General features: G+C 40.5%; 1 protein-coding gene across 4 annotated transcripts in view; it reads right to left on the bottom strand.

The window, feature by feature from the left end:
* LOC132815281 (centrosome and spindle pole-associated protein 1) overlaps window positions 1-18,509 on the bottom strand; it is a 181,433-nt gene that overhangs the window by 139,957 nt on the left and 22,967 nt on the right. For 3 of the 4 annotated variants that reach the window (XM_060824110.1, XM_060824109.1, XM_060824112.1), the window contains 2 exons: window positions 14,597-14,677; window positions 7,934-8,032 (listed from right to left, as the gene is read on the bottom strand). In XM_060824110.1, the coding sequence (XP_060680093.1) occupies window positions 7,934-8,032; window positions 14,597-14,677 (180 nt within the window). The remainder of the gene's footprint in view (window positions 1-7,933; window positions 8,033-14,596; window positions 14,678-18,509) is intronic. The other variant, XM_060824111.1, reaches the window with a different exon arrangement.

Raw genomic sequence — 18,509 nt, 5'->3', positions numbered from 1 at the left:
GGGTGAGGACCAGTTCAGTCAGTCGAAGGAGGGTGTCAGAGGAAGGGTACCGGTTGGTACGGTGGGAAAGGAAGAAGCGGAGGGCTTTGAGTCCTTCGTGATGGGGGATGGTGTACAGGGACTGGATGTCCATCGTAAAGATAAGGCGTTGGGGACCGGGGAAGCGAAAATCATGGAGGAGGTGGAGGGCGTGGGTGGTGTCCCAAACGTAGGTGGGGAGTTCTTGGACTAAGGGGGACAGGACCGTGTCGAGGTATGCTGCGATGAGTTCGGTGGGGCAGGAGCAGGCTGAGACAATGGGTCGCCCGGGTCAGTCAGGTTTGTGGATTTTGGGCAGGACGTAGAAACGGGCGGTGCGGGGTTGTGGGACTATGAGGTTGGAGGCGGTGGATGGGAGATCCCCTGAGGTGATGAAGTTATGGATGGTCTGGGAGATGATGGTTTGGTGGTGGGAGGTGGGGTCATGGTCAAGGGGGCAGTAGGAGGTGGTGTCCGCGAGCTGGCGTTTGGCCACAGCGGTATAAAGGTCGGTACGCCAAACTACTACCGCGCCTCCCTTGTCTGCCAGTTTGATAGTGAGGTTGGGGTTGGAGCGGAGGGAGTGGAGGGTTGCACGTTCCGAGGGTGAGAGATTGGAGTGGGTAAGAGGGGTGGACAGGTTGAGTTGGTTAATGTCGCGGCAGCAATTGGCTACAAAGAGAATGTCGCAGATCCTATCTAGTAAAGATGCCAGATAGAAAAAAAAAAGTATTGAGTAGATCATGTGAGAATGTTGAAACCGTATTGCACGAGGGAAAAAGAACTGGAGAAACAGGGTGTTAGTTACTCCTCCACAGAGTGAGGAATCAAATCCAGATGATATGGACTTTGGGTTGCCTCAAAATGAAGTAGTCCTTGAGGAGTGGGATTTGTTAGCTATCTGTCTCAGGAGCATAGAACGGAGTTGAAAGATTTGTTACTACAGTAGAAGGACATATGTAAGAATCAGATGGGGAAGACTAATGCTATTGTACATGAAGCAGACGTAGGGAATACTGCTCCAATAAAAGAACACCCGTATCGGCTTAATCCTCTCAAAGCCAGACAGGTCCAGATGGAGGTGGAGGCCATGCTCAACGAGAAAACCATCGAACCAAGCCAGAGCAAGTGGAGGTCACCGATCATCTTAGTTCCCAAACTAGATAGGACTCTGTGTCAACGCCAAAATAGTTACAAAATTGGACACATATCCAATTCCTAGATTGGAGGACTGTATCGACTAAGTCGGAACAGTTACTTCACCAAGTTGGACTTAATGCATGGTTACTGGCAGGTACCTTTATTAGAGTTGGCGAAAAAAAATTCTGCATTTGTCACCCCAAACGGGCGATATCAATTTAAAGTGATGCCCTTTGGAATGAAGATCGCGCCCGCCACATTCCAAAGACACTTGAACAGAGTTGTGGCTGGGTTAATAAACTATGCAGTCTAGTTGGACGATGTAGTGATCTTTAGCAAGTCCTGGAAAGATCACATGGTACAGTTGGAAGAGCTCTTCGGATGACTACGAGAAGCAAAACTGGTGATAAACTTAAAATGGAATCCCCAAAAGTAGAGGTGACGTTCTTGGGACATAACGTCCATCATGGAAGGTTGACCCCACAGAATGCAAAGACAAAGGCTATTGAAGAATTTCCATGGCCAATCTCGAAGAAAGAGGTGCTTCGATTCTTAGGACTCAGCCAACTCTATTGGAAGCTTGTTGCAAACTTCAGCAGTGTAGTAGCACTGATAACCAATTTGCTGAAGAAGAACAAAGTTTCAGTGGACAGAGACATACCGGGAGGCAGTCAACCATTTGAAATTGATATTAACCGCCAAACCAGTTTTAGCTACACCAAACATTTGAAAACCTTTTAAAGTCGTCATCGATACTAGTGCCATTCGAGTTGGAGCTGTATTGCTGCACAAAGATGAGAATGGGATTGAACTGCCAGTTGGTTACTTTTCGAAGATCAACATCCACCAGAGGAAATACTCCACAATTGAAAAGGAACTGGCCTTACAACATTTTAATGTGTATGTCATGAACAATGTGTCAGAGATGGTGGTGTACACTGACCACAATCTTCTTACATTCTTAGAATGCTTTAAAGAGGTGGGGGGGAAAAGAGAGAGAGAGAGAGAGAATATATGGGAAGAAGTTAAGGTGAACCTATATTGAAGTTATCTGTATGTTAGGGTAGTGTGTTTAAAAAGTAGACAAAATAATGAAGCTATCTTTTCATGATGGTGGCTCATTTTTTAAGGGGGGGGGGCGGGTGGAAGGTATTATTTGAAGATGTGGGTGTACTTTAAGAGATTTAAAAGCAGCAGAACTACTGGACACAGCACCAAGTGTTCTCAATAAGGCAATAATGTATGTAACATTTGATCAAACAACTCAGTTAGCTCGTTGCCCAGAGATAAAACGAAAAACAAAGTTGAATTTGGCCAATCAGTTTAAATTATACCTTGAAAAATATCAAACTCCAATCCAGTTTGAATTAAATATAATGATTATCTTAAAAGCCAATAACTATCCGATGCTTTGAGGGTATAAGACCGGGGTAAATTGAACAGTTGAGAGGAGAACTGACAAGCCTAGCATGTATACAGACTGCCTAAAAATAGCCCTCTGAAAAGTAACCTGAGACACAGAAGTTCCTAAGGAAAAGAAAAGAAGACACACACGAATACCCGAACAGAAGAACGAATGCTTCCTTGTTTTGAGATACAAGTGTGGTTTTATAAATCGTAATTGGGAGTTTTATCGGACTAGTATTACAGAAGGTAAAACAATGACCCAAATGCTGGAAACCAGATTCTAAATTACTGGCACTGGAAAAGCACAGCAGTTCAGGCAGCATCCGAGGAGCAAATCGACATTTTGGGCAAAAGCACTTCATCAGGAATACAACTGTATTCCTGATGAAGAGCTTTTGCCCGAAACGTCGATTTTACTGCTCTCGGATGCTGCCTGAACTGCTGTGCTTTTCCAGTACCACTAATCCAGAATCTAGTATAATAAAAGGGAAGGTAACAGATAGGTTAGAGTACGGACTGGTAAATAGCTGTTAGTTAATTATTCTTTGTTATACTTTAAGAAATAAAGTTCTATATTTTTATCTTAAATAGTCCATGGCCACTCAAACTTTTACAGATTATTGCATGGGATAAATCTATTTTGTATTGCTGTTTTTTAAATTAACTAGGAGAGATTACCCCATTTCGTAACAAAAGTTCACTATCTTAATATGGCAAGCATTAGCTGTGAATTATTGTTTTACAAATTCAAGTGCACAACAGCGATCACGGGTCAGTATTACAATCCCAGCTTTTTCCAATGCATATTAATGTCCTAGATAAAGGTACATAGGGCAAAATATCACAGTTGCTTACTATACAAAACTCAAAAGTAGAAAAAAACATTTAGGAGGAAAGTAGCACTCGAGGAGAATGGAGACAAAATAGTGAACCAAACAAGTAAAACAGCAAGTGATATAACTTGAAATGCAGAATGAGAAGAATTAATACAAACTAAATTACACATCTTTTTATGGACAACAGGAACAAAGACCTGGGCTTTACATGCTGAAATATTTGAATGACAGACCAGGTGAAAAAGCTTTCACACATAAAAGCATAAGAAAATTTTAGATTCATAAATGGAGACAAAATTCATCGCTAGGGATTTTTGTTCAACATTTATGGGTCAGAAGTTAGGCCACAGCTAGAATATTGTGTTTGGTTCTGGGTATCACAGTCTGGGATCTTGAATAAGATACAAACAGAATTTACTAAAATGCGACCAGAAATGAGCAGTTTCAAATCTGCTGGGGGAGAGAGAGGGCAAGACAGGTGGGCACAGAAACAGTCAGGCACAGAACATTCAAAACTTTGAGGGGTTTTGATAGAGTACAAAGGAACTTTTTTTCAAACTGGCAGGAGGATGAGTAAGGAGAGGAAATTGATTTATGGTGTTTGGAGTGGAGATAAAGATGAAAAATAAAAATGCTGTACGAAGACTAGTATTGAGAAATAATTATATTTGGAAGAACAAAATGTGAATCAGTTTGAATGAAGATGAGAAACAGCAAAGGAAAAATATTAACGGTGGAAACAAAACAAGAAATAATACTGTATGATAAGAAAGATACACAAATCATGGTGATTTTAATCTTCACATGAATTGGACGAATCAGATTGGCAAAGTTAGCCTAGAAGAGGATTGGCAAAGTTGGCCAAGAGGAGGTGGTCATAGACAGGCTTTTGTTATTGAGAACAATACATCGTAGAACCACAGAACAGTCATTTTAGACCTGGTAATTAGATAAGATTAATTCATGTCCAGAAAATTCTTTACTGAATTCAAGAGTGATCATAACATAGTAAAATCTCACGTTCAGTATGAGAAATGCAGGACAAAATGAATGTCTTAAACTTAAAGGGAATGACAAGGCTATGTAGACAGCATTGATTAAAGTAGACTCAGAAAACAGGTTAAAAGATAATATTGTAGAGACGCACCGAGACATTTAGGCAGATATTTACAGTTGGCCTCCCGATTTATGAATATCCAATTACAGGTGCTTGTACTTACAAACAAGATCCTATATTACTACTAGCATTAAGGATCCAACACAAGTATTTGGCCGTACTTACAATTAGACTTTTATACTGTACTGTATTGTGTTCTGATTTGCACACAAAATCATGTATGTATGTACAGTACTCAGGAACAGAACCTGTCTGTAACCCAGGTACTGCTGGTACTCCATTGATAAAGAATATTTCTACAAAGATATACCATCCAGGCCTAACCAAGAAAATTAAAAGATGTAGAAGAATTAAAAGGGATACAACAGTGTCAAGGTTAGAGGAAGGCCAGGAGATCTTATAAACCAGCATAAGGTGACTTTTTCAAAAAAAGACAGAATTTGGAGTTTGAGAAAAAAACTAGCATAAAATGTATACAGACAAGAAGAGTTCTTCTATAAGTATATAAAGAAAGAAAAACGTACCTAAAGTGAGCAAGCAATGGCAGCTTAGAGAATGAAGCTGAAAAAATAAACACGTGAAACAAGGAAATGAGAGACTTTGACCAAGTATATTTTACATCTTCACAACAGATGACATTTAAAATATCCCAAAAGCTAAAAAGAATGAATAGCTAAAAGGAGGGAAGGCATAAAATGAAACAGGAAAGCAATTCGTTTTGCAAAGCGATATAGAAAGATTAAATGCTTGAGCAAAAATCTGGTCAATGGAGTAAAATGAGTACAGACATGGGTGCTCACTTTAAAAAAATCCTGCTTTTTTGTTGCTTCTGTTAAAATGGAGAAATATTAAAAGAACACTGGAATGCAGAGGGATCTGGTTATTCTCGTACATGAATCTTAAAATAGTCAACATGAAGCAAAAATTATTAGGAAAACAAATGTTATATTAGCCTTTATTGTAAAGAGGCAATCTAAAAGAAAGTAAGTCTAATTGTAACCTTACAGCACATTTTTCAGACCAGAACGATGTAGTATTTTTCAGATCAGAACGATGAAACATTGCAAGCAATTTAATGAGGGCTCACTATGCTGATTCCTGAGATTAGGGCTTGTGTTATTAAAATATGCAGAAATTTTAGGAGACTCAAAAGGGTAGATGCTGAGAGAACGTTTTCCTTTGTTTGGAAATATGTAACTGTATGACATGGTTTAAAAATAAGAAGTCAAATGGAATTAGAAAAAATTTCTTCCCTTGGGTAATTTTCAGTCATTGCAATTGCTGTATACTTTTCCATTGAAAGCAGTGGAAAATGGATCATTGAACGTAATCAAGGCTGAGTTAGGCATATTTTTTGATATATAGGGAGTCAAGGGTGGGGAGTACAGACAGAGAAGTGTAGATAAGACACAATTAGATCAGCCTTGATCTTTCTAACTGACAGAGCAGGCTCAAGGTGCTAAATGTCTACTCCACTCCTATTTCTTCGAATTATATAATTTTATCAAGTAGTTCTGAATTGGAATTCATTGCCTGAAAAAGAGTGGTGAAAGCAGATTCACTAGTGATTTTCAAAAGATAGCTGGGTACTTCAAATACTTTCCAAGGAAAGAGGTCTGCTGTTTACAGGAGAGAAATATAGCAGGACTAACTGAATAGCTCTTTTCAAGAATCAGCATGGGCACAATGATCCAATGCTCTCCTACGATCACTGTACACACATGAGGTCATGAGGGCAGTGCTGAGCTGGAAGGTTGGAGCTGGGGTGAGGTGGGGGAAGGGGAAAATGAGGAAACTGGTGAAATCCACATTGATGCCATGGGGTTGAAGTGCTCCAAGGCGGAAGATGAGGCGTTCTGCCTCCAGGTGTCGGGTGATGAGGGAGCGACAGTGGAGTTGGCCCAGGACCTCAATGTCCTCGGCAGAGTGGGAGGGGGAGTTGAAATGTTAGGCTACAGGTCAGTGGGGTTAATTGGTGCGGGTGTCCCAGAGATGTTCCCTAAAGCACTCTGCTAGGAGGCATCCAGCCTCCACATCGGTAGCAACGGATACAATAAATGATATTGGTGGATGTGCACATAAAACTTTGATGGTTGAGGAATGAACCTTTGGGGCCTTGGATGGAGGTGAGAGAGGAAGTGTGGGCGCAGGTTTTGCAATTCCTGCGGTGGCAGGGGAAGGTGCTGGGAAGGGAGGATGGGTGGTTGGGGGGCATTAACCTAACCAGGTAGTCACAGAAGGAATGGCCTTTGTGAAAAGCAGAAATGGGTGGGGAGGCAACTATATACCTGGTGGTGGGGTCCGTTTGGAGGTGGCGGAAATGTCGTCGGATGATGTGGTTTGAGAAAGTTGGTAGGGCGGAAGGTGAGCACCAGGGGGGTAGGGGGGCTTCTGTCCTTATTACAGTTGGAGGGGTGAGGTTTGAGGGCGGAGGTGCGGGATGTAGACGAGATGCATCGGAGGGAAATTGCGGTCTCTAAAGAAGAAGGCCACCTGGTGTGTTCTGTGGTGGAAGTGGTCCTCCTGAGAGCAGATATGGCCAAGGCGGAGGAATTGGGAATACGGGATGGCATTTTTGCAGGAGGTAGAGTGGGAAGAGGTGTAATCCAGGTCGCTGAGAGAGTTAGTGGGTTTGTAAAAAATGTCAGTGTCAAGTCGGTCGTCATTAATGAGATGGAGAGGTCCAAGAAGGGGAGGAAGGTGTCAGAGATGGTCCAGGTGAATTTAAGGTCGGGATGCAACGTGTTGGTGAAGTTGATGAATTGCTCAATCTCCTCGCAGGAGCACGAGGTGGCGCCAATGCAGTCATCAATATAGCGGAGGAAGAGGTGGGGAGTGGTACTGGTGTAATTACGGAAGATCAACTGTTCTACGTAGCCAAAGAGACAGGCACAGCTGGGGCCCATATGGGTCCCCATGGCTACCCCTTTGGTCTGGAGGAAATGAGAGGATCCAAAGGAGAAGTTGTGAAGGGTGAGGACCAGTTCAGCCAAACGAATGAGTGTTGGTGCAAGGGTACTGCTGGGGACGTCAGGAGAAGAAGAAACAGAGGGCTTGGAAGCCCTGGTCATGACAGATGGAGATGTGGAGGGAGTGGATATCCATGGTGAAATGGAAGTCTTGGAGGAGGTGGAGGGCGTGGGTGGTGTCTCAAACGTATGTGGGGAGTTCCTTGACTAATTGGGGGGGGGGGGGGGGAAGAAGGACAGTGTCAAGGTAGGTGGAGATGAGATGAGTTGGGTGGTGCAGGAGCATGCTGAGACAATGGGTCAGCCAGGGTGGTCAGGCTTGTGGATCTTGGGAAGGAGGTGGAATCGGGCGGTGCGGGGTTCCTGGACAATGAGGTTGGAAGCTGTGGGTGGCAGATCTCCCGAGGTGATGAGGTTCTGTTTAGTCTAGTTAAAAAAAAAGTCACCTTCGGTAGCCATCTGTCATTTCTTCTCAAACGCTCATATTTGTCTTGCTCCTTAAGAAACTGATTGTACTCCTTGTTTCGTTCTGTTCTCAATCTGTCCTGAAAAAATATACGAAAAAACACATTAATGATAAGCATCATAGTTGACTAAACATTTCAATTCTATTATCATTGCAAAGTCATAGGGGAAGCAGCTGAGGTATTAGGTTATATAGTAAGAACAACTCAATTGTGAATGTCGTAAGATATATCTTATATAAGGCATGGCCAGAATTTCAGCTTGATGATAGTGTCTAGTTTTATTTATATGGCACACAGTCAGTAATAGTGAGGCCCTTGAGAAGGTCAAGTCTGAGATAACTAGAAAGAAAGCTAACAGCCCCAAGACTGTGGCTGGATTTCACCTAAACTTGGTTAAACATCTATTTAGATACATTTCATGAAGGGTTTCTCTCCATGAGGTTATCCTGTGCAATTCTCTGCAGTTCACTTCATTATGAACATGCCACACCTTTATGGCATTGTTCTCCCACTCAGTGGCAAAAACATTGTGTGCACCTTCCAGGATTTTGGCCACTTGCAACACATATAAAGTCCAGCACAGGGTTAATCTCTGCCAGTCTTAAACAGCTCTTCACAATGCATATAACAAGACAGAAATGAAAACAAAACTTCAAAAAGACACGTAGGTGGATGCTTCATTGCAAATAGAAACTCACATCCATTAATATATTGCTACCTTACATCATCACCTGCCGCATCAACTGTCAATACAAATGCAGCTACAAGAATAAACTCAGGCTACCCTTCCTTAGTGTCATACCACATCACAACACATCTAAGCCAGTGTTGTTCTAACATCCAGAGTCACATAACATCTCACTGTTGTTCAGGACTGATTATGGCTCAGCTGTCTGACCAACTTGGAAGAACGAGGTCAACTGATAAGCAGCCCGACCCTTGGAGGATCTCTTGCATCTCCCCAACTGTTATTTTGTCTGGTTAACAGGACCTGCAGGACTGATCATTGCTAACTCCCTACGCTGTAAGATTATAGAACCCCGAACCCTGACCACCCAAAGCCCCAGACTGATATTGAATATTGCCCTTGACTTATCATGCTAGAACCCATCAAGTGACGACAACAGCCCTCTTGACTAAGAACAACTCTGTTTAGACCTTGGGGCACTGCCATTTGGTTGAAAAAGCAGGGTACTTGCTGCATAAACATCCACGCAAATTGGCATAAGCAAAGCACCAGCCTCAAAACACGTTTGCATGTTTCCAAGCACAACAATTTCAAGTCTTTGGCAAGTATTTTGGGAGATGATGAACATATAGGACTTGCAACCCACTTTATGTTGATGGATTGCCAGGCATCTTACCTATGCAGGAATTTTAGCACTGACAGAGAACCATGCAGCTTCTATGTGTCTTAGCCTGCTTTTTTGCAAGCAAGGTATTCAGCATCAAGTTAGAGACAAACAAGCTCTTGTGTTCTAACTTGTCTTTTCAGTGCAGAAGGAGGGGCAAGCAGCTTGTGGCAGATGGAAGCACTGAAGAGTAAATGTACCTATGAGCAATGGGGTGGCCATGTTGCAGTCCATGCTATATCAACAGCAGAAATGCAACATGTGCCAGCATCTTACAAAGCAAACACATTGCATGTACTTTAAATAAAAGAGCAATGCATGAAAATCAAAGGGGTCGAGTGTTTAGTATGCTGAAAGTGGACTCCAGTCAGTCCAGGGATAGTATCAGCTAATCAAGGGGCTGATTCAATTGCAGACCAAATTTGGCCACTGTTAGTAAAGTCCTTGATCAGACATGAGTTCATGATCCGAACTTTGCAGGGTTTGGGCGTTTGTCAGTCAAGGTCTTCCCACACTTTGTGGATTACATGCAGATCAGTCAGGTTGCTGTTGAGACATCAGTCTGGGAGATGGGCTTTAGTCAGTTGAGCTCTTCTACCAAAACCGTCAGGGAAGGACGTCATGGGATTCAGTCACTAATAGCAAGTGGCTTATTAGCAACCGATGCATGGAGTTCTTGGGAAAGTGGACAGCTCAGGAGCGGAGGATTGGCCTGAAATGTATTGGGTCACTGAAGGAATGGGGACAGTGATGGGTGATAATTAAAGATTATATGGTGGGATCTCAGTTCATTGGAGTGGAAAGCAATAGTAGGGAGATGTGTGCCAGCAGGGGTATAGGTTCATCCAGTGTTCAGGGAAGGAATAAATTTAAGTTTCATCGTTAATGGTGTGAGGGCTCAGACATCCCATCATCAACACTGATTTCCTCACAGATCATCTTATAACAAATCTAATTTGGCAAACGGTATGTTTACCTTTTTCGTGAATTTACTCCTGGTGAGAAAGAATTGAAGAACAAAAACAAAAGCTTCTGCAAGCCCAACAAGAACAGCCAACTCCAGCAGGGGAGGAAGAAGATTGGCAGAGCTATGATGATAGGGCATTCAACAGTAAGCGAAGCAGATAGAAGTGAATTAAACAAAGAACCGCAGAACTGTAAAGAACTGGATATCTGAAACAAAAACAAAAAATTGCTGGAGAAACTCAGCAGGTCTGGCAGCATCTGTGAAAGGAGAGTAGAGTTAACATAGCAAGTCCAGTGACTCTTCTTTAAATTTCTGTTTTTGCTCTAGGATTGAATGTTGCCTGCCTGGTGTCAGGGTCAAGGATGCCTCAGAGTAATTGAAAAGCAAGGAGAGGGTGAATAGTCAGTGGTTGTGGTACATATTGGTACCAATATCATAAGTTTTTAATAAAGGATGATGTCCTACAAGCAGAATATAGGGAATTAAAACTCAAATTTTAAATAAGTAGGACTTCAACGGGCTGTAATGTCAGGATTAATACTAGTTCCATTTGCTATCACATGCAGAAATAACAGGATATATGAAGTTCATATATAGCTGAAGAAAAGGCAGAGGGATGGGAACTTGAGAAGGGAGAGAAAGGATGAAACAAGAATTGAAATGAAAACAAATGCAGCATAAACGGCAGAAAAATACTGGAGAAAAACAAATGGGGTCATCGTACAAAAAGTTCAGATTATTTTCCGTCCAAAAAAAGAAATCTAAAGGCTGTGAGACTTCATGTACAGAGCATTTGCAATAAAGTAGATAAATTAGCAGCTCAGATAAAAACAGGCATGGAATGGTTGCAATTACAGTCACATGACTGAAAGGTACCAAGGATTGGAACTGAATATCCAGGAGTATTCGTCATTTAGGAAGGACGGACCAACAGGGAAAGAAATTAGGATAGCATTGTTAGTAAGGGAAAATTCAATGCAATAAAAAGTTGGATATTGGCTCAGACAACAATTATGTGGAGATTAGAAACATCAAAAGGGCAGAAAACATTGTTTGGACTTGTATCCAAATTGTAATGGAGACGAAAGAAAATATTTTAAATAAAATTAGAGATGTTTGCAATAAGGTTACAGCTGTAATCAAGGGCAACTTTAATTTACACATATTCTAGACTGGGTACTGTGCAATGAAAAGGATTAATTAACAATCTTGTTCTGTAGAATTCCTTGGGAAAGAGTGACCATGGCATGATCACTCTTAGCATTCTGCATTAAGTTAAGTAATCAAATCCAAAAAAAAAGTGTGTTCTGGTACAAGGTGCAAATTGGCAAGGATTGATTGGAGTAGTTTATTAAATGGCTGACTGTGGATGGACAATGTGCTACTTTGAGAACATACGCATGAATTTCAACAAATAGTCATTCCTGACTGGCACAAAATAAACAAAAAGGAAAGGTGGCTCAATTGTGGCTTCAAAATAAATTTAGGATAGCATTAAACCCACAGACAAAATTTCCAGAAAATGCAGCAAGCCTGAGGATTTTAGAATTCAGCAGGTTTGATCAATAAAGGGAAAATAAAGTCTAAGAATAAAAATTGTAGGTAACATAAAAACTGATATAGAACGTTTCTACTTCTACATGTGAAGAGAAAATGATTTGTAAAGACAAACATAGGTCCCCTACAGTCAGAAGCTGGGAAAACTATAGTGGAGAACAAAGAAGTGGCAGAAGAATTGAACATGTCTGTCCATTTTTCACAACAAAGGGCACAAATAACCTTCCAGAAATATTAGGAACATGATCTAGTGAGAAGGCAAAAATTGAAGAAAATCAGTATTAGTAAGAAAATAGTGATAGGGAAATTAATGGAGTTAAAGTTTATGTATAAATGTATAAAAGTATAAAATGTACATCCCAGAGTACTAAAGGAAATGCCCTGGAAATATTGAATACTTTGGTGGTCATCTTCCAAAATTCTATAGACTCTGGAGCAGTTCCTGTAGATTGAAAGGTGACAAATCTATTATTTAAAAAGGAAGGGAGACAGAGAAATAAAGATAATAACAGATCAGTTAGCTGACATTGGCAGTGGGGAAAATGCTACAATCTATTAAAAAATGTTAACATAACATAAAGCCAAAATATGGGTTTAAGAAAGGCAAATCATGCTTTAAAAATGTACTCCAAGAAAAATCAAGATAAGAATGAACCAGTGGATTCTGATTTTCAGAAGGCTTCTGATAATATGTCTCAAAAGAAGCTAGTGGGCAAAATTAAAGCATATAGGATTGGAGGTAACATATTTGTTGACAGAGAGAAAACAGAGCAGGAATAAGCAGGATGGGATTGAGAGGTGTGAGGAGAATGCAAGAAAGTTTCAAAGTGATTCAAGCAAGTTGAGTGAATGAGCATGGCAGCTGCAGTATAATGTGACTATATATATATGAAGTTATACACCTTGGTCTGAAAGTCAAAGCCAGAGTTTTATTTAAATGGTAATATATCAGAAACTGCAGATGTACAAAGGGATTATGGCGTTCATGCACACCAGTCTAATGAGAAAAACACCCTATGGTCCTTTAGGACCATGGCAACTTTTACCAGGAATAGAACTATCCAATGAGAAGAGATTAGTTCAATTGTGCCTGTATTCCATAAAGTTTGGAAGAAAGAGGGTAGAAAACAGATAATAGAGGTGGACAGCCTAGACACTTTGAGGATGTTTTCCCTGGTTGGGAATTCAAAACTACAGGTCACAGTGTCAGGAAAAGGGACAAGTCATTTAGGGCTGGGATAAAGAAACATTCCTTCATTCAGCAAGCGGTCATCCTTTAGAACTCACAACCAAAGAAGGCCATGGAGGCTAAGTCACTGAATATATCCAAGAAGGAGATTGATACATTTTTAGATATTAAAGACATCAAGGAGTATGGGAAGAAAGCAGGAACATGAATAGAGATAGAGGATCAGCTATGATCATACTGAATTAAAGAATAGGCTTAAAGGGCCAAATGGGACACTTTTGCTTCTAGTTCCTGTGTTTCTTTCAAAACAGAGGATCAAGAACAATTCTTCAAGGATCAAGTTGAGGGGATTAACCATGGGCTTTTGAGGGTTGGGGGTTTGGCAACCATAAGGAAGGACAGAGTATGTTTCACAGATATCAGAAACATAGATAACGTGTCTCTATTCTACCAATATGGATGAACTGGATTCAGACTTTGGTTGACTGCACCTCAAAATTGCTCCTCTGGTAACTTAGTGTTTAGGAAATGTCAAAGCTATTGGTTTGCTGATCTTCATTTATTGCGTGGCAGATCAAATGTTATATTATCCACATTTGTGTCCACATACACCAGGCAATGAAAGTAGACAGGCAGGTGCAGCAAGCAATTAGGAAGGTAAATGGAAATTGGCCTTCATTGCAAGAGGATTTGAACTCAGAAATAGGGATAGGTTACTGCAGTTATACAGGGCCTTGGATAGACCACACTTGCAACATTGCATGCAGTTTACATTTCCATAATTCAAAGAGGGTATAGTTGCCTTAGAGGGAGTGCAGTGGAGGTTCACGAGGCTGATACCACAGATGGTAGGTCTGTATTATTAGAAAACGATAGTTCAGGTGGACCTATAATCACTAGAATTTGGAAGGATGAGAAGGAATTTGATCGAAACATAAAATTCTAACAGAGCTGTACTGGCTAAAAGCAGGAAGGAGTTTTTTTTCCCCAGTTTGGAGAGTCTAGAACCAGGAGTTAAGATTAGGAAATGTTTCTTCACTCAAAGGGCAGTTGACCTGCCGAATTCCTGAGCTCAGAAGGCTGTGGAGGCCAAATCACTGAATATAATCAAACAAGTGCTAGATACAGTTCTAGATTTTAAAGACATCAAGGAGTATGTGGAAAAAGCAGAAAAATAGTATTGGGATAGAAAATCAGCCATAATCCAACTCATTGGTGAAGTAGTCTCTATGTTTCTGCGACAGAAATTAAAATGCGAGAAGCAGCACTTTACACAGCTTTTCAGCAGGCAGTTGAACAGTGTACTTGGACATGTCAGCTGCTATCAGAGGAGTCACTGGATTCAAAACGTCAACTCTCCTTTCTCTCCACAGATGCTGCCAGATTTGCTGAGAAATTCCAATATTTTTTGTTTTTCTAACATATTTAAATGATGTGTTCAGAAGGACTGAACTTTTCCAAAACAAAAAGGCAACATTATATACCAATAGTTGGCAATTATAGCTCACGTATTTATTCAGTAGCTAAGATGAACAAATTTACATTACAATTAGCATGAACTTGTTTTATACACATACCTTAGCTGATTTTCTATCAGAGATAGGAAGCGAAAGCTTCTCAACTTTCAGCTCTTGTTCCTTTCTGGTCCTAGAATTTTTCTGCAACAAGCAGAGGTATAAAATCAATACTGAACATAGAATCAAAGAATCCCTACAGTGCAAGTAGAGGCCATTTGGCCCATTGAGTCTGCACCAAACCTCTGAATAGCATTCCACCTGTACCCAACCTATCTCCATAAGTGCACATTTACCATGACTACTCCACCTAATCTATAAATCCCTGGACACTAAATAACAATTTAGCATGGCCAATCCACCCAATCTGCACATCTTTGGACTGTGGGAGGAAATTGGAACATCGGAAGTAACCCATGCAAACACAGGAAGAATGTGCAAACTCCATCCTCCTCAAAGCTGGAATCGAACCTGGGTCCCTGGCGCTGTGGGGCAGCATTGCTCACCACTGTCACCCATACAATTCTTTCTTTGTTTACCCTGTTAAGGAAATGGTTCTCAAGTTTTTTGGAATCCAAACAAAATAAGTCACAATCTTCTACAACTAGTCAACTTACAAATATTAGCTCAAAGTCGCCATATAAAACATAAACTCAAAATTATTGCTATTGTCAATCTCCTGTGTTTGTATTTCCAATGTACACCCGAATCCATTTTCCTTCAGGGTTCTGAGGAAGAGTTATATTGGACTTGTAACATTAACCCTGCTTCTCTCACCACAGATACTGCCAGACCTATGGAGTTTTATTTCAAATGGCAGCATCTGCAGTATGTTGCTTTGATTCGATGGTAGCCTCATCTATCTCAGTCACTGCACTTTATAGCAGGGCCACGTGGCACAATTAAGGGCCTAAAAAGTCTACACTCGCTTTGACATTGGACATCAGTAGAAAAGAGGAGACAATAAATTCTAGCATTGAATAATTAGAGTATGAATTAGAATAATGGCAGCACATTTTGAGAATGAGTGTTGTTCAGTGACTTGGTTTTCATACACTGGGGCTAGAATATTGAAGCATACATGACATTTAAGAAGAACATGACCTCAAAGATGGAGGTATGGTTTGGTTCAAGAAATCAGCCGGTAGAAGCAGTTTGCATATCGCAGTGTGACAACATAAACTTCAGAACTTTAATAGGTTCGTGGATTTAAAGAATCACCCATAACTCTTTCTGGAATTAATTGTTTCAAGATGGAAGAGACAAGGGGAAACTCTTAGAAAGGAATTTAGCAACCTGCTAATTAACCAACCTTGGGAAGAAGGAATCAATGCAACACAAACAAACCGTTTCCTGGGACACTGCTTGATAAGCTACTATCATGTGACAAACGGGCAATTAAGACTGCCTGCAGAAGGAATATCCTGAAGTAAAGGGGTTAATTGCAGGACAGACTGTTTCAAACAGACAGTTAATATCAAAATATTAATATCAAGAAACAGGCGAGGTACTTCTGATGAGAAGGCAAGCTACAATCTTGAAGTCTCTGAAAGAGTAATCAATGTTGGAGATGAAAAAAAATCTAATAGAAATCAACAATAATGTCACACCATAAACCTGAAAGAGAGAAAATTGTGTACGAATCATGCACCAGATCAAATCAGCAGCAGAACTTCGAAGAACAACAAACCATGGCCATATCCAGAAACAGACATTGTTGGTTGGAACCTTATCTAATTTCCACCACCAATCGGGTAATAGCCAAGTTGGATTGTGAGGCTTAACTTGCTTACTTCAATGGTCTTATTTTGGGTGCTACATGCAATAACATTTAAATCATTGTTCCAGTACTTAATTATCTGTGAGATTTCTAAGTAAGTAGCTAAATTAAAAGGTAACTTGTGGTGATTTATCCACAACGAAAGAGAAACAGTAAAAGCTAGAAGAGTTACATAGGGCAACTGACAGTAACTTTAATCTCCATAGAAACTGAAAAAAGGCAGCCTAGACGAAGAGTCCATAGAATGTTTTCACAGTAGTTTCTTAGAACAGCACACTTTGGACCAACCAGAAAGAAGGATGTATCAGACGTGGTATTGTACAAGATGGAATTAATGACTTCATTGTGAAGGCACCTCTTGGTAGCAATAACCAAAATCTGTTTTAATTTTACATTCAGTTTGAAGAGTAGGTCCAAAGCTGTACTTTAAATAAAATAAGGGCAATTACGAAGTTTTGTAAGTTGCGTTAGCTAAAGAGAATTTGCAATCTGGATGGAGATAGATAGATCAATGGATATGCAGTAGCTAACATTTAAAAAGGCTGTTTTAAAATATACAGAACAAATACATTCCAATGAGAAAGTAAAATTCCAAGGGAATAATCTAGCAGCCTTGGTTAACTGAAAAGATTAAAGATGGTATCAAATGCAAGAAATAATATATAAGTAATGAAGATGGATAGCAGGTCAGAAGATTAGACAGAATATAAAAAACAGCAAAAGACAAGGAAAAATTAGAGTATAAGACAAAACGAGAGAGGAATAGCAATACAGATAGTAGATACATATTCAAAAGAGACAACAAAGCAAGCATCGGTCCTATAGAAAGTGAGTCTGCGGAATTAATAATAGCCAACAAGATAATGAACATGAAGATGAATTGATAAGATAGTTCTCATTACAGAATAGATAAATACCATACCAGAAAGAGCTATAAATGAAGTAATAGAAGAGAGGGAAGAACTCAGGACAATTAAATCACCACACAGGCAGCACTGAACAAATCTTCGGAGCTGGGAGCTGACAAGTGCCAGGGCCCTGATGGATTTCATAAAAACGTATGATTTAGGAGGAAAAGCAGACCATTCAAACCCTCAAGCCTGCTCCACCATTAAACTGGATCATGGCTGATCTGTTAGCATTACAGAGCAATACAACACAGAAATTGATCCTTCTGTCCAACTCAATCGCACTGACCAGACACCCCAAACTGACCTAGTCCAATTTGCCAGAATTTGGCCAAATTTGGGCCAAATCCTTCTAAACCTTTACTAATCATATACCCATCAAGAAGATTTTTAAGTGTTGTCAGTGTACCCACCTCCACCATTTCCTCTAGCAGCTCGTTCCATACACACACACCACCCATCCATGGACTCCATTTATACTTCTCATTGTTGCAGAGAGGCTGCCAACAACATGAAAGATCTCCCCCACACCAGTAATGCTCTCATACAATCTTCTCTGTCAGTGAGAAGATACAGAAAGTTGAACACATGCAACAAGAGATTCAACAACAGCTTCTTTCTTGCCATTATTAGACTGATGAATGGACTCTAGCTTCAAATAATGTTTATCTTACTATGCACACCTCCTGTGCGGTGTAACCTTATAGCTTGCTCAGACTAAGCACTTTTTGAGCTTTATGTCCTTGTTTGCTATGATCTGCCTGTACTGCTCACAAAACAAAGCTTTTCACTATATTTAGGTACACGTGACTACAATAAATCAAATCAAACCAAACCCTCTGCCTGAAAACATTACCCCTCAGATCCTTTTAATTCCTTCCCTTCTCACCTTAAACCTATGATACCCACAACCTCGGAAAGTGATCATGGCTATTCACTCTGTCCATGCCCCTCATGAATAAACCTCCATAAGGTCACCCCTCAGCCTCTGACGCTCCAGGGAAAAAAAGCCCTAGTGTATTCAGCCTCTCCCAAAAACTCAGATCTTCCAGTCCCAGCAACATCCTAAATCTTTTCTGCACCATCTCAAGTTTAACAGCATTCTTCCTATAGAAAGGCAACCAGAATCGTATGCAGTATTCTAAACATAGCCTCACTAATGTCCTGTAAAAGCACAATAAGACACTCAAACTCTACTGGTCACAGGCCTCCAGCCTAAAACACTACCCTCTACCACCACCCACTATCTGCTTCCTTCAATTGGTTAGTGCCTCCTGATCCCATGGGA

The sequence above is a fragment of the Hemiscyllium ocellatum genome, chromosome 4, assembly GCF_020745735.1.
Source record: "Hemiscyllium ocellatum isolate sHemOce1 chromosome 4, sHemOce1.pat.X.cur, whole genome shotgun sequence".
NCBI lineage: Eukaryota > Metazoa > Chordata > Chondrichthyes > Orectolobiformes > Hemiscylliidae > Hemiscyllium > Hemiscyllium ocellatum.
The sequence above is the reverse complement of the archived record's forward strand: the minus strand, read 5'-3'. Positions and strand labels throughout refer to the sequence as shown.